General features: G+C 42.1%; 2 protein-coding genes across 4 annotated transcripts; both read left to right on the top strand.

The window, feature by feature from the left end:
• The first annotated feature begins 1,958 nt into the window (after positions 1-1,958).
• On the top strand, positions 1,959-10,964 carry LOC307026052 (uncharacterized protein). 3 transcript variants are annotated; one of them, XM_079661137.1, is made up of 8 exons: positions 1,959-2,290; positions 4,233-4,323; positions 4,714-4,906; positions 5,070-5,159; positions 6,861-7,032; positions 7,267-7,779; positions 7,828-10,701; positions 10,825-10,964. In XM_079661137.1, the coding sequence occupies exons 2-7, from the start codon at positions 4,244-4,246 to the stop codon at positions 8,628-8,630; spliced, it is 1,851 nt and encodes a 616-aa protein (XP_079517263.1). In that variant the 5' UTR covers positions 1,959-2,290; positions 4,233-4,243; the 3' UTR covers positions 8,631-10,701; positions 10,825-10,964. The 3 variants fall into 3 exon arrangements, with proteins under 3 accessions (XP_079517263.1, XP_079517262.1, XP_079517261.1); XM_079661136.1 differs by having other exon boundaries at positions 4,726-4,906; positions 7,267-10,701; XM_079661135.1 differs by having other exon boundaries at positions 7,267-10,701.
• On the top strand, positions 10,833-14,428 carry LOC307026053 (HMG domain-containing protein 3-like). The gene is made up of 6 exons (XM_079661138.1): positions 10,833-10,964; positions 11,068-11,272; positions 11,388-11,492; positions 12,784-12,974; positions 13,080-13,221; positions 13,362-14,428. The coding sequence occupies exons 1-6, from the start codon at positions 10,956-10,958 to the stop codon at positions 13,934-13,936; spliced, it is 1,227 nt and encodes a 408-aa protein (XP_079517264.1). The 5' UTR covers positions 10,833-10,955; the 3' UTR covers positions 13,937-14,428.
• The last annotated feature ends 913 nt before the right edge of the window (positions 14,429-15,341 follow it).

Genomic DNA, 15,341 nt, shown 5'->3' with positions numbered 1-15,341 from the left:
CCATGATGGTTATTTGTTTCTCAGACTGTTTGCCCGCTTATATCTTAGAAGTTAATCCTCTTGTTTACGAATTTGCACATTGTTTTGCAGGATTTTGTTATATATGTATATATTTAATCGTTTATTACAGCGGACATCGAAGGTGATAGTCTGTTTGCATGATAGAAATGTAATTTAGACGTCTCCAGAACATAGAAACTGCTGAATGCTAACCTGCATATGTTGGGCAATTTGCACAATTAGCATAAGTTGACTATTGTTTAAGGCTGATTTGGACAGTTTAGGAGTGTTTTGGGGCTTATTCAGGATACTGAGTCAATTTCTGGATCAGAAATGGCAGTTTTAACCAGAAAGTTGCCCCATTTGTTCTCTCGGTGGACTGATTTTTGACTACCATGAGTTGTGTTGCGACCATTGGATGAAGAGAGAACAAGATGAACATTATTATCTCTTCTGTGGAGAGTTTATTTTCAAATAAATAAGCAATCTGTCCAATCCTGATGATCCAGAATCCCCTAAAACATCAATATGGACCATGAATTTGCACAAAATGTAATGGGTTTTCAATCAATCAATGAAATAGCTGTTTAGATGTTTCAGTCTCGTCCAAAGTGTTGGAACGACCAAAACCTAAAACATATTTACAAAGAATGTCTCAAAATTAACATTATTAAGCAAATGTGTCTTTTACAATTCTTTATTCCTAAAACACATTGTTGTCAATCCAACCCTCATCATTTTGTAGAATTTAAGCAGAACTTTGTCAAATTAATTCACAGCTTAGTTTGAGTATTTACGTAAAATACATATTTTGTAATGTTTAAGTGAAAAACAATTAAGACATATATATTTGATTACATGTATTTATTTTCATTTCAACATGCTCTCTTATCTACCTCCATATATGTATAAAAGTGTGGCTCAGGCTATACTTTTACATTTTAATTTAAAAGGTGAGTTTTTAAAAGCTTCTTGAAAATACAAAGGCTGTCGCTGGAACGGACATTCCCACCAAAGAGGACCACGAAGGTTTGCCCATAGCCTACAGGGAACTATTAATATAATCTATTCAGATCCATCCATCCCTTGTCTCAGCGAGTGCTATGCATCACTGTGTTTAACCGTTTAACCCCAGGCATGTTGTAGTCATGTGCTTTACTCCGTGACACCTGTGTGATGCATTTTATTATTGCCAATCTAGTGTAATCTCATATATTATTTGTGTTACCACCACTATTGTTGTTCTATAAATTGAAGTTTGTATTGATATTCTAGTGTTAATTATGGTCGTTTTAGTGGTTTAAGTTTCACTTTGTATAATAGCCTACCTTAACCATAACCATCTACTTCCACACTGAAAGACTGTATCTATCCACTGTGTTTATATTCAATACAATGCATGTTATATGTGTTAGCTCGACAATGAGAACAAATATTTTCATGCTTTTTTAGATCGTTAATAACAAGCATTACAATGTCTAAACAACTCGCTGTGTAGTAGACTCAATACTCTGATTGTACTTTTGCGGGCATCCAATACCCTAGGTGGCGATGTTGCAAAAACAACTAGGGTCCTGTCCCACGACTGCGGTCCTGAAACTCCAGCCTCCGGTGCAGGAACATACATAGATATACTGTATATAAAGACTAGAGGGCTCGAGAGCATGGATGTATAATAAGAACAGAAAATAAACAGTAACAGAAAATAAGTGGGAGTCGCCACGCCAGCGTAGGGTTATGGCTAGAAAGGATCCGTCTTGTGTAAATATGACGTCACGTTCTCGTTGTAACTCGTTGTAATCGGAGCGGCTCGGAAACACATCTACAGCAGTAACATGCAACATACACATCAATGAAGCAGCAATATTAATATAGAAACATCAGACATAATAGTGAAACACTGAAAGGGAACATTTTATTGCACCAGGAGCTATCTTGGGACTTTTACTGCGACAACGTTGACTTGCCTGTGAATACAAAATAAACCATAGTGTTGGTGATCTACAGTGTTGTCATTCTTCTTTGAACAGCAAGACCGCTAACACCCTATTTCAACAACCACACTCCCTGTCATTGACATCATTAAGTTTGGCTTCTCACCATCATTTGCTGGGGCTCACTGATGTTAACGATCGTAACTGAAAGGCTGTCTTCCAAAAGTAAACATTCAGCCACGTGACTTGCAAACTCTCGCGAGAGTTTTACACAAGACGGATCCTTTCTAGCCATAACCAGTCGCCATCTTGCCACAGTCCACAACTCGGGAACGCTCTACGGTAGCTGTTGTAAGGTGAGTGATCTGCACAAAAAGACTCTTAACTCGCTGAAATCTTGACTGATTTACAAACGGTTTCGTTTATTGTAAACGTTATTAGCATGGCTATGATACCGGATGATTGGACATGTTGAAATCGCAGCTTTTCTTTTCGAAAAACGACATAATCTTGCAGCATAGTTGTGTGTCACGGCTACTTGTGCAAGTTATCAAAGCTGAGACCACAATCGAGATTTTCAATTATTATACAGGTTGTCCTGAGACCAATAATGAGTTGTATGACAACCTAATCTTTTGTCTAAATGACAATCTTTGTGGATGTGGTTGTATTTAAGAGGCTGTGGCCGTTTCTCAATCTCGAGGATACTGGCTTCCAAGCCAATATCTCAAGGATGCTACGTCATCAAGTGGCGCAGCAGGACCGTTCCAATGTCCAGCATACTTGGAATTCCACCGAGGCCGCGTCCTTGGTTTGGGGGACATTTCGAGGCTGCACATGGGTAGACTTCGCATCCTTAAGATCCCCACAATGCTTTGCGCACGGACCAATTTCAAAAACCCTTGCGGAGAATGGCTGAACCGACGCAGCACACATTTAAATGTAAATATGTAGTGGCGTAGAACATGTTTTGGTAAATATGTTACTTTGTTGCATTTGCTATCACCAAAAATGTGTTCCATGAAAGTAAAGCAAGTTCATAATTAGACATGAGGTATTTATTTTCGGTACAGTATGTTGAAACCGTTAGAGAGGGTGGCACACTTGTTAGCCTGTTCCATACTTCTTCGTTTTCCGAATCCGTGGCTTGGAAGCATACTTGCTTCGTTTCTGAAGGAAGTGACTTGGAAGTACGCGACTACCAAGCTGTTTCTCAATCGCGAGGATGCTGGCTTGGTAGCACATGTTTTCCGAGTCACTTCCTTCAGATGCTAGGCAAGAATCCTTCCTGGCATTCGGAAAACAAAGAGTGGAACAGGCTAGCAAGTGTGCAGGTGTGCGTCATATGAGAGGCCCTGCCTTACATTTTCCGCCACAGATTTGGGAAAATTGGTCCGTGCGCAAAGCATTGTGGGGATTTTAAGGAAGCGAAGTCTACCCATGTGCAGCCTTGAAATTACCCCCAAACCAAGGATGCAGCCTCGGTGGAATTCCAAGTATGCTGGAGAATGGAACAGTCCTTCGGCGGCACTCGATGACGTAGTATCCTTGAAATATTGGCTTGGAAGCCAGAATCCTCGCGATTGAGAAACGGCCTCGGTCTCACCGGAAGTTGATTTGTCTGCGCCATCTTGAGTGGCGTCCCAGTGGCCTTATTTCTGCCGGAGGAGCGATAACCAAGGAACCACCAGACGGTGAAATCCTCAGCCACTCGCTCCGCCCCCTTACTGTGTATCGCTCACTGATTGGACGATGCAGCGCATACACTGATCTGATGCTTCTTGACATGAGAGCAGTTTCCCAGCGGAGTTAAAAAAAAATACATGAAACTCACGAGAGTCACTCCTCAGTTTATACTGTGTTTTGTTTCAATTGATGCATCATTTAGTTACAAATATGTGATATATCTGAACAACAAAGTGGTCAAAAAACGTTTTATTCATTTATTAGAAACATTTTCATGATCGCTTTTTTCGTGCGTGACGCTCCGGAGGAAAGGACGTCCCATTGATCTTAAAATTCCTTTCCTGCTTCTCGTCGTTTCCTTGCGTCCCTCCATGCTTCCTTGGTGGGAGGGACTAGACGCAGGGAAACGACGCAAGTGAGGGACGCAAGGAATCCATTTAACCGAAGTGAGACGCACCCATAGTATTACACAGTTGACCCAGCAACTTCACACCAGTGGGAGAGGCAGAACTGCTTTTTGCACATGATTTCTTCCAAGCGGTTTGGCTTGTTAAAAACATCTTACATTTACAAACATTATGATACAGGAAATATCTGGCTTTGTGTTTACAGAAGTCCTAACTATGCCTGACTTTTGTGCAGCCTACGGATGCTCTCACCACCGTAGTCTGGAAACAAGAACCCGTGGGATCACCTTTCACCTGTAAGATATGACAGTAATTAGGATAATCGTTAGTTACTTAGTAGATGGACAATACAAGTCCTGCTACACAGGATCAGCTATGTGAGATAATAGTGTTGCAAGATTGTTGTTGACCCAAGTTTTTTAGAATATGTTGCTACCATTTCTTTACACAATTATTAAATGTTTCTTTTGGACACCTTTTTTATAACTCTTAGTGTGGTTGTCTTATTCTTAAAGTTTGCATTAATACTTGCATACACACACATTACATATACATACATAAAATTACCCCAGAGATATGATAATTTTGGTGTGTATTTTTGTCCTTACCCTTAATGTTAAAGCAAAGAAGGGTGGAAAATGTTGACAATCATTTATATATCTGGCTACCTCTCTAATGTTTTTGAGGTTTCCCAAAAGCGGAGAGAGGAGGAGGCTGTGGGAACTCGCCCTCAGAAGGGTCGGTTTTGCCGCCTCTGGCAGGACGCTGCTCTGCAGTGAGCACTTCAGGAGCGAGGACTTTGACAGGACGGGGCAGACTGTCCGGCTTAAAGATGGTGTTGTACCAACAGTATTCAACTTCCCAGCTCATCTTCAAAGGGTATGTGTATCATTGGCCAACAAGAATTCAAGGTGTATAAGATTGATATATAAATATGTGTCACCCTTCAGTTTTTCTTTCTGCAAGTTCAGGAATAAATAATGTGTTGTGTATTACAGCACATTTTAAACACTCAAAATGTCTTTAATTATGTTTGTTTTAGCCGAAAGCAACAAGAAGCACAACCACTTCTACAAGAGCGGAAGATGACCTGCCGATGGACTTGTCTCCGGATGAACCTCAGCCTAATGTTGTGAGTATTTGCATGTGGAATGTCACTAACCAATGAGAGCATCATATGGCTTGTCATATTGGGACACATTTTTCGAAGCTCTATTGACTGACACGCAATGACTGGGACTGATGGAAGAATCTGAGAGGAAGGAACTAGGAGCAGAGAAATAATCATATCTAAAAGACAGCAGCTTCATAAGAGGCCAACCAGAGTGACAGGGTGTGTCAGTGTGCGGAAGGATAGACCAGCTATCCAGGCCGGACTCTAAAGACTTTCCAAGGGGTAAAATGCTGCTGCCGGAGTACTGACTGGAAGTATTGCTGATATCAAGTTTACCATCCTCTTCAAATACTCTGTCCAACAATATCAGCCTCACGTAGAAAGGTGTTTTAACGCTTATTCAAAATAGCAGAGAAACATGCATTCTTGTTCTCAGGAGGGGACATTGACAGAGGAGTACTCAAAAGGTACACAGTAAGTACTTCATAGTACTTGTGGGAGTAGTTTCACTAGTACTGAGTCCAACAGGATCAATCTCACGAAGAACTAATTGCAGAAATCATTTTTCCCCCTCATCAAACTGAGCAGAAGTGGCTTGATTTTGTTCTCAGGAGACTTTGACAGAGGATTTTTTTTTTTAAACAACACACTAGAAGTACTTCATTGTATATGGTCAGTAGGTATAAGACTACTGAGCCCAGCAGTATCAATATCATTGAGAACTAATGGTAACATTGTCTTTTTATCCCTCATCAAAGACAGCAGAAAACATGCATTATGTATGGAGGGGACTCTGACAGAGGATTACTCACAAAGTACACAGAGTAAAAGTACTTCCTTTTATTTCTGGTAGAAGTCAAACTAGTACCGAGTCCAACAGTGTCAGGTTTATTAAGAACTTGTGGTAAAGAATATTTGTATCACTCGTCAAATATAGCTGATTGGAAAAAACAAACGCGAGAGGCGGCTGAGTGACCGCAGTGTAGAATCGCTGTAGTTTAAATCTCCTAACAATGTTGTCCATTTTAGACACAGGCTTATTATATTCACAGCCCTTGATAACATTCATTTTCTGGGCTCAATGTGTGTCTGGCCCGAATTCACCTTGTTTATAATATTATCACCGTTCCTTCAGCCAGCTACTAGAGTGCTTCAAAGTGAGATTTTAGCAAACGAGTGCTTTTGTTTTGAAATCACTTCCATGAGTTTCGCCCCGCCCCTCGCTCCACTGACCATTAGACCATTCAGTAAGGCAAAAAGGCCTCTCGGACGCTCTTCCGTTTACTTGTTGAATAAAGGAAAACTAATGGATCGTAGATACACGGATTCCTGATCATTAATCATCAGCTAATTAATTAAACTTCAAAGGATGACAAAAGCATGTCAATATGATGTGTCTGTCCGCTACGTTAAATCAGCAGTAGCCTCAGTTCTGTCGTCAGTGTAAATGCTTCTTTAATAGTCATTGTATTAATATTTGAATTAATTGTAAATAATCTTAACTGCCTGTTTACTCCACACTACGTGTTATCAGACAGTCTCATCATTTGACATGTTTTGTAATATTGCATGAGGTGTTTTAGTCAGTTATTATGTCGGCCTATGCTGTAGGTTAGAATCTGTCGTGTTAGAATCTAACAATTAGGCCTAATTTATGTCTGTCTGTTAAAATTATTTCAAAATGTTCAGTTTGACCAATCAGGCTCTCTCTTTTTCAAGATGCATATTACAATCCGAGAGGGGAGATCCTTGCCAGACTTACAGCGATGCACGACGTGTTGCAAAGACTTTCACTGCCCGTTCTGTGCCTCAAATGTGTTCCAGCCGGCCAAACTGAGCAAGGTCCAAGCCCATTTACAGAGCCACTTCAACCGTGCAGTTCTCCATGAAGGTAACGTTTGTAAACGTTCTCTCGTGAAATGCAAATGGAGTTGCAATGTGTCTGCATTAAAAGCAGCCTGAATGTTATGATCAGCTCCATTTGAGCAATAAATCAAAACAAGTCCCTCTGATTTGTTTGTGGTGACCAGTTACTTGATTCAGATTTTTGGTATTCATAATTTACATTTTAGAATAATATGATCATAAAATAATAATTCTACAATTCTATGTTCTTATGTTTAAGGGTATACCATTCACAGATGTGCATTAAATTGCCGACCGGAATGGCATTTCCACTGCAGCTACTGCCAGTCAACGCTGATGCGCAAAGCAGACTTCATCAAACACCTGGCTTTGGGCAAGGCGAAGCTATCTGCCATAACCCCCATCATCCCAGATCCATCGACCCCCATCATCCCAGATCCATCGACCCCCATCATCCCAGATCCATCGACCCCCATCATCCCAGATCCATCGACCGCCATCATCCCAGATCCATCAACCCCCATCATCCCAGATCCATCAACCCCCATCATCCCAGATCCATCGACCCCCATCATCCCAGATCCATCAACCCCCATCATCCCAGATCCAGCAACCCCCATCATCCCAGATCCAGCAACCCCCATCATCCCAGATCCAGCGACCCCCATCATCCCAGGTCCATCGACCCCCATCATCCCAGATCCAGCAAACCCCATCATCCCAGGTCCAGCGACCCCCATCATCCCAGGTCCAGCAACCCCCATCATCCCAGGTCCATCGACCCCCATCATCCCAGGTCCATCGACCCCCATCATCCCAGAGGGAAAGATGCAAAGGGTCCGTGTAAAGCCTGTACTGAAGAAGAAATGTTCCATATGCCATGTTTTCATAAGTAAAACAAAATTGAAAATGCACATGGACAGAAAGCACTCTGCCAAACAAAAGGACATAACCTCAAGTTCACAGCTACAGAGTGAATGCATAGATCCTGAAAATGGAGTCTATGCTGTCCACTTCAATGGAACAAGTACTCCTCTGCATGTTCAGAATAAAGTGTGGGGAGAAAGTCAGTATGTCTCTTGTGAAAACAATGAGTGCCAGGTGAATCTGGAGTTGGCATGGAGGAGGGGAATGAAAGCCTATCAATGTACACATTTAAAATCCATAACCTACTGTTCGTCCTATGCCTCCCCTGCTGAGCTGGATGAAGAAACTCTAACGGAGATGGTGAACAACAAATGGTTTGATGAAGAAACAAAGAGACTCTGCCTCGCTCAGCAAAACCTTGCCAAATGTAAACACGTCCCTTTATCTGTGTACTCAAAAGCTGGAACCCCGAAGACAACTAAATATATATCTGTATATGAGCCTACGGTTTCATATTACAGTCGATTGGGAAGAGTCATGGTGTCGTACGACACAAAGAATAATTTGTGGCACTGTCCTTGTGCAAAGACTAAGATATCATGCCCACACAAATACATTGCAAAATGGCACTTATTTCAGACACACCGTGAACTGTTCAGGAGAGTCAGAGGCACAGAGGAGGTGGAAGGACTGAGCGCAGCAGCATCAGCAGCTAGTGCTGCGTACCGGTACGCCGAACCGGTACTGGACTTGTAAAAAGTTTCGGTTCAAGTCCGGTTAAAACCGGAACGTCGGGAACCGGTACTTACGTATATTCTCCTTTTGTGTTCTAAACCATCTAAAACCTTCCATAGATCGAGAAATTTGCGCTGAGAAAAGACGAAAAACATTGTTTTGGCTTCTGATATGGCGGCCATTACTGAACTCACGAAGTCTCGCAACGTATCGCAACTGCTCGCGAGATCTGTGTGACGTCAAGGGAAGCTGGCTTAGACATAGTGGACACTGACAGCGTGGGATGCTGGTTGCCATATTTGGTAGTGTAGCTTACTGACAGCGTGGGATGCTGGTTGCCATATATGGTAGTGTAGCTGAGCTAACTCCTTTGTATGTATGGTGATTAGGGGTGTAACAACTAATCGACTTAATCGATTAAAATCGATTACCAAATTAGTTGGCAACTAATTCAGTCGTCGATTCGTTGGTGACGTCATCACATGTGTTCTACACCCCGTTAAGCTCCAACGTTATCGCTCTTTTTTATCGGTACAGGAGACATTTAAAACATATGTCATATGTATTATTGCTACATAAACATTATATCGCAGTCTTAGTGTCGCCAACTCAGTTTCTAATATGCTATATGACTACAAAATGCGTCTATAATGTATTTTCGATCTTCCGAATTCAGACGAGAGATCTCTCCCCCGCCTGCTTGCGAGGGGGCGGGGCAGTTTACACACACAAGCAGGAGATGGCGGAGAGAACGCGCTCCGAGGTGTGGTTAAACTTTAGCCGTCTCGATGTGGACAATGCTCGTTACCAAAAGTGCAATAACAGTTTATCATATAAAGGCGGTAAAACGAGCAATTTGTCTAAACACTTAGCAAAAGTGCACCACATTCAGACGGAGGAATGCACCGGGTTCGGCTGTCTTTCTAGTAGCTCTGTAGCCCCGTCCACGAGTAACGTTTCCACGTCAGGTGTTATGTGTGCTAGCAGCAACACACGGAGTTAACTCAATGATACAAACATGGGTTAATGATTAGAGGTAACTGAGTTATTTATTTTGTTAAAGTTTCAGCTATTCTGTTTACAGTTCTGTCATCAGATTATTTAATACGATTTGTTAAAACATTGTTGTTTCTTTTGATGTGAAATATTATGCATTTAATTAAAATAAAAAGCAATGTTAGTTTTGTTCACAATTTGTTGAGTTAGTTTACCTTATTTCTTGTCAAAAGAACCGTTAATACTATCGTTGAAAGGACCGGATCGATAAGCAGTATTGATATAAGTAGTAGTACAGTTAAAACCTTAACGATCCGAATAATCGATTAATCGTTTCATTAATCGATTAATCGTTTCATTAATCGATAGATTAATCGATTATCAAATTAGTCATTTGTTGCAGCCCTAATGGTGATATAGTGTCTGCCTAAAGAGCAACACTTCACCCAGACAATGTCAATATGCTGTTGTTCTTGAACAAGAACACATAGACTTGTACTCTTGCATATTGAGTCTTGTATGTACATCACTATGTATGTAGTTGTGTTGTGTAGTTAGTAACACATGTAGAGTTCTAGAAAAGACATGGTGTAGACACAAGTTGGAAGGGGGCACAATAAACCTGACGAGTTTGAATTTGAGTTGATTATGAGTTTATTTTCAATTGATAATTAGCTCACAGTAAGTTCACTTTAGTTACTCACACAACTTGACACAAGTCCGGACTTATAAGTCCGGACCTGAACCTGAACCTCTGGACTTGAGTCCGGACCTGAACCTGAATGTGAGTCCAGGTACACAGCACTATCAGCAGAGGACGAACACAGTCACGATGAGGCTGATCTGGGTGATATACCATATCCACCAAAAGATGTCCAAAAATTGAAAGGCATGGCCCAATATATTCTGAGTCACAAAAAGTTACCTGCTGTTCTGCCAGAACATTTGCGGCTTCCATCAGTGGAAGTGCAATATTCAAGGCACCTCCTTCCAGAGGAGAGCATGTGCCAGCACTGCCCAGGCAACGTGCCCTTGAGTGACCCAGTCCTCATTACACATGAGGCCAAAATCCTCACCAACTCACGTATCGTTAACGGTAGGTCAATGATGTCGATTTATTGATTTCTTATTATAATACACTGTGGTAGATTTGTTCTACTTCCAGTAATTATTCAATGTGTTGTAAACTGTGATTCTTGTTGAATCTTTTGATTTCCAGATGTTTCTACCTACTGTAAATCTTGCCATCAATGTGGAGCCCACTACCGGTACCAAGAGTGGAAAGACGGCATTCACAATTTTAATGACCGGATACTCCTAGATCTCCCTTTATGCCTAACCATAAGGAACATGCTTCAGGTCATTCTTAATCTAGTTTAATAGAAGTGTAATCTGTGAATTCATGATTTTTATTTGGTGAATGTACAACTGAAACATTTGTTTCATTTTGTTTCTCCCTTAGGTCCATACTTCAGTGAGCAGAGTGGTGGAGTATTTGGAATTGACTTCAGGAGAACAGTTCCCCTCAGCTGACACAGTTCTACACGGGTATCTTCACTTCGAAGCCCTTACAGAACATGATTATCAGTATTCATGTGTGAGCTGTGGTGATCATCCACCAGTGGTCATCATGGACCTCCATAGGAAGGGGGCCTTCCATTTGTCAGGTGAGAATGCTTTCATGGAATAGACTGGTTTAGATCAGACGACTACATACTGGACTACATACTGGACTACTCCCTGAATTAACTTTTTTTGTAATGTTTTACACCTTTTCTTTAGTAAGTGACCTTAAACAACCTCCGGTGGACTTCAATGGAGAGGTTGATATGGAATGTTTTTGGGACGCACTTTCAATGGAAAGGATCGGTCGAGGATTTGTAACAAGTAATGCAAGACAAGATTAACAAGCAATTCATAAACGTGTTACGCTTTACAACTGCAGAATTGACCTTTCGCAAAGCCACGCCCCCCCTTGGTTACTGTTGCTAGTCCGACAAGCTGAGAGCCAGATGCGTTAAACAAAGCCATAATGGAGGGTCTCCGTAACGTCGGAGTCGCCTTAACAGACTCATTTTGGAGCAATAACGCAGCAATATCCTCCAGGTCCCGACAAAAGGGGCTACAATACGCTATGGAGGGTTGTATCCACAGTATAAACATTAGAAAAGAGGGAGGCACAACATCAATAGAGGCACTTGCATACAGGTCGCAGGACAAGAGTGAAAAACCACATGAGCTGTATGTCAAATTCGACGGAATTATTATTATTATTATTATTATTATTTTGGAATAAAACAATACAATCACAAGAGGCATTCAATGTTGTAGTTTGTCTAAAGTTAACTTCCGTTTCCTTGGTGGCTTTCTGCATCCACCTTGTTGTTCCTTTGTGGGGGTCGGGGTGCCCACTTGTGCAGCAGGATTAGGGAAGTCGGCAGTAGGCTTTCCATTAACAAAATGCTACAAAGATTAAAGCAAAATATAAATGAATGATTGCCTGTTGGCTTTCTTGTTTGTACTTTGACCACAGGTAGACTAATAACGGAGCTCAGCTGTTCAGACATTATTATGCATCAAGTGATACACATGGTCAAAACGACCGAGAAGCACACAGCTTACAGCTGTAGTCGTGTGACTTTAGCTAACGTTAGTTAGTGAAATTAGTTAATTAAATTAGTTAATTTGTGAATGTAATCTTTGCTAGCTAGCTAGCTACGTTAGCACGTATTTACCTTGGAGCAAACGTATTTGTGTTTGTTGATATTCGCCATATTCAGCTGGGCATGGGGCCTGCCGCATTTCTTTATCCACTGGCGGCATCTCTCCTCTCGGGTTTTGGGTTTAGGAAACGGGTCAAATATCACCCCCCCCCCTCTAAGCTTATGGGATATCTGCTATCCGATTTGCAAAGACCATAAGCACAACGCTTCACCATTTTCGCAATGAATTGGAACGCTAAGCTTGTCGGACTTCCACAGGGAGCCGCGCACGTGATCGAATATGATTGGACAACGGGCATTTAGGGGCGTGGCTTTGCGAAAGGTCAATTGTGTGAGGAACAAACAAACTAACTAACACATGGAGATAGGTCCATAACCTGTTAACATGTATCAAGATGTCACTTAACTTCAACTCCAAGATGTGTTGATATATTTGTGTTTTGATATTTCCAAAGGTCAGCAAAAAAATCCATTTGCAGTACCACCCACTTTCCACTTTTGGGCACCGTGGATAGGCAAAAACACACGCCGCTCAAACCATGTCCTCAACACAGAATTTAAAAAAGTCCGTCCACAAAAACCAGCTGAGGTCCAGGAAATAACCGTCACAGAAGACCGACTGAGAGAGGAACTGTACAAGCAGAAGGTGAAGACACTATTTATTATACCTTTGTCTTTAGGAGAGTTTTACAGGCCATTGTTTTCCTGGTAAACACGCGGCACCTCACATTTCATGTATTTGATTGGATAGGTCGAAGTGGTGAGGACGTTATGCAGGGAGTGTGGATTGGATTCCTCTGGATCGCGCACTGACCTCCTCCTGAGATTGTCCGACGACATGAAGTCAAGACAAACCTACGACAAGGTTTTGCAAAAGATTTGGGCGGCCTCAGGTAAGCTAAATGTGGGAACTACCGTTTTCGTAAAGTGGGGGTCTTATTTTTGGATTTCATTATTGTTTAATGTGATCTCATATCAACTCTGTGAGGATGTCTTTTTACAATCTGATTTCTTTGTCTTTTTCTCATCTCAGGCGGTTGGGCTGTGATTATGTGCCCGTGCGGCATTGTATACAGTATTAAGTGTAACTTTCGAGCGGAAAGCCCACGTGACTTCACAGACATCCTGCTCTCTTGGAAACACATGCCAAATATTGTCATATATGACTTTGCACGTGGACTAGCAACACATATGAATCTCAGAGAACCAGAAAAGTTGCCCTTCACACCATTCGATGGACGGTTACTAGCCCCAACTCCAGATAACATCACACAAGCCAAAGACGGAAAACTAAAGGTGTCACTACCTTGGCTGGACTGCAAGAAACTGACCCCAGACCCTGAATGCCACCCAATAACCGGCTCAGCAGAGCATTATGCTCTGTATGACCGATTCCATGAGGACAATACAAAGGATGCCCGCGATGCCCTGCGGAGGCTTAGCCTGGTCCCGCAACTTGCTGGAAAAATAAATAATCAAGTAGCAGAACAGCTGTATGCTAGAATGAAAAAAAACAATTACTTCCTAAACATGGCTTTACCGACAACCCATCTGTTCCTGGTGAGGAATATCATCCACCATTACAATGTTCACAAAAACAAACAGTGACTGGACAAAATGAAAAATACTTGCCCCCGACAGAAACCATCAACGGCCCCCGACAGATCAGCCTGCCCCCGACAGAAGCCCCCGACGGCCCCCGACAGAAGCCGTCGACGTGCCCCCGACAGAAGCCGTCGACGTGCCCCAGAGAAATGGAATGGAAGGAGTTTGGTGAATGCAATGTGGGCCTGCTGAACTATGTTCTGAGCCACGCTAGGCACGCGGTCAAGATAAGAAGTAATAGTGCCCATTAGGAGCATATCTCACGTGTCGGATATACTGGAAAGAAGGAGCATAAACCTTGTTTTCCTGCACGCGGACAAAGACATTCTTTGTGAAGATTTTAGTTATGTTTTCTCAGTTTTTTCCACGGTTTCATAAATTATGAAACTATTATGATTTACATGTGTGGCTTTGTGTTGTGTTGTAAATACTTTATGTAATCGTGATAAACTGTTAAATGTCTATTTTTGATCATAAAATATTTTCTTTAAAAGACTCAAGGTCCAAGGCTTTTATTAGTCATACGTACATAGCTATGACGAGGAAAATCTGAGGTCACAGGCTCCTCAAACCATCTTCTCCTGCTTATCCGTGGTCGGGTCTCGGGGGTATCAGTTCCAGCAGAGAGCCCCAAACGTTCCTTTCCCATCAACCAGCTCTGACTGGGGGGTCCCAAGGCGCTCCCAGGCCAGAGAAGAGATATAATCCCTCCACCTGGTCCTAGGTCTACCCCTCGGTCTCTTCCCAGCTGGACGTGCCTGGAACACTTCCCTAGGGAGGCGCCCAGGTGGCATCCTAACTAGGTGGCATCCTAACTAGGTGCCCGAACCACCTCAACTGGCTCCTTTCAACGCGAAGGAGGAGCGGTTCAACTCCCAGTCCCTCCTGGATGACTGAACTTCTCACCTTGTCCCTAAGGGAGACACCAGCCACCCTGCGGAGAAAACCCATCTCGGCCGCTTGTACCCGTGATCTCCTTTTTCCGGTCCTCCAACAGTGCAACACAAAAAACAGAAAAACAGAAAAAATAGTGAAAGTAAATACAAAAAGAAAAATAGTGAATTAGTGCAAATCTTTGATAATCCTGAGGGCTTTCTTCCTGAGCCGCTGGGAGTAAAATGAGTTTGTCTTCTTACATCAAATAAATATGGACAAATAAAAAAAATGTAAATGTTAAATTATTAAGACATGCATTTATTTGTTTCTCTCTTATCTACCTCCATATGTAATATAACAGTCTGTGGGGAAAGCCCACCTCACAGAGGGGAGCAGGACCAAGGAAATACTTTTTAATTATTTAAATTTGAATGAAAATCGTTGGGAATAGAAAAGTGTCTCATGTGATGATTTTTCCTTTCATCTCTTTAGAAGATAAAGAAAACGGGCGAACCGGAGTTCCCGGAGAAAA

Source organism: Notothenia rossii (genome assembly GCF_949606895.1).
Source record: "Notothenia rossii genome assembly, chromosome: 12".
Lineage (NCBI taxonomy): Eukaryota > Metazoa > Chordata > Actinopteri > Perciformes > Nototheniidae > Notothenia > Notothenia rossii.
This window is presented reverse-complemented; position numbering and strand designations above follow the sequence as displayed.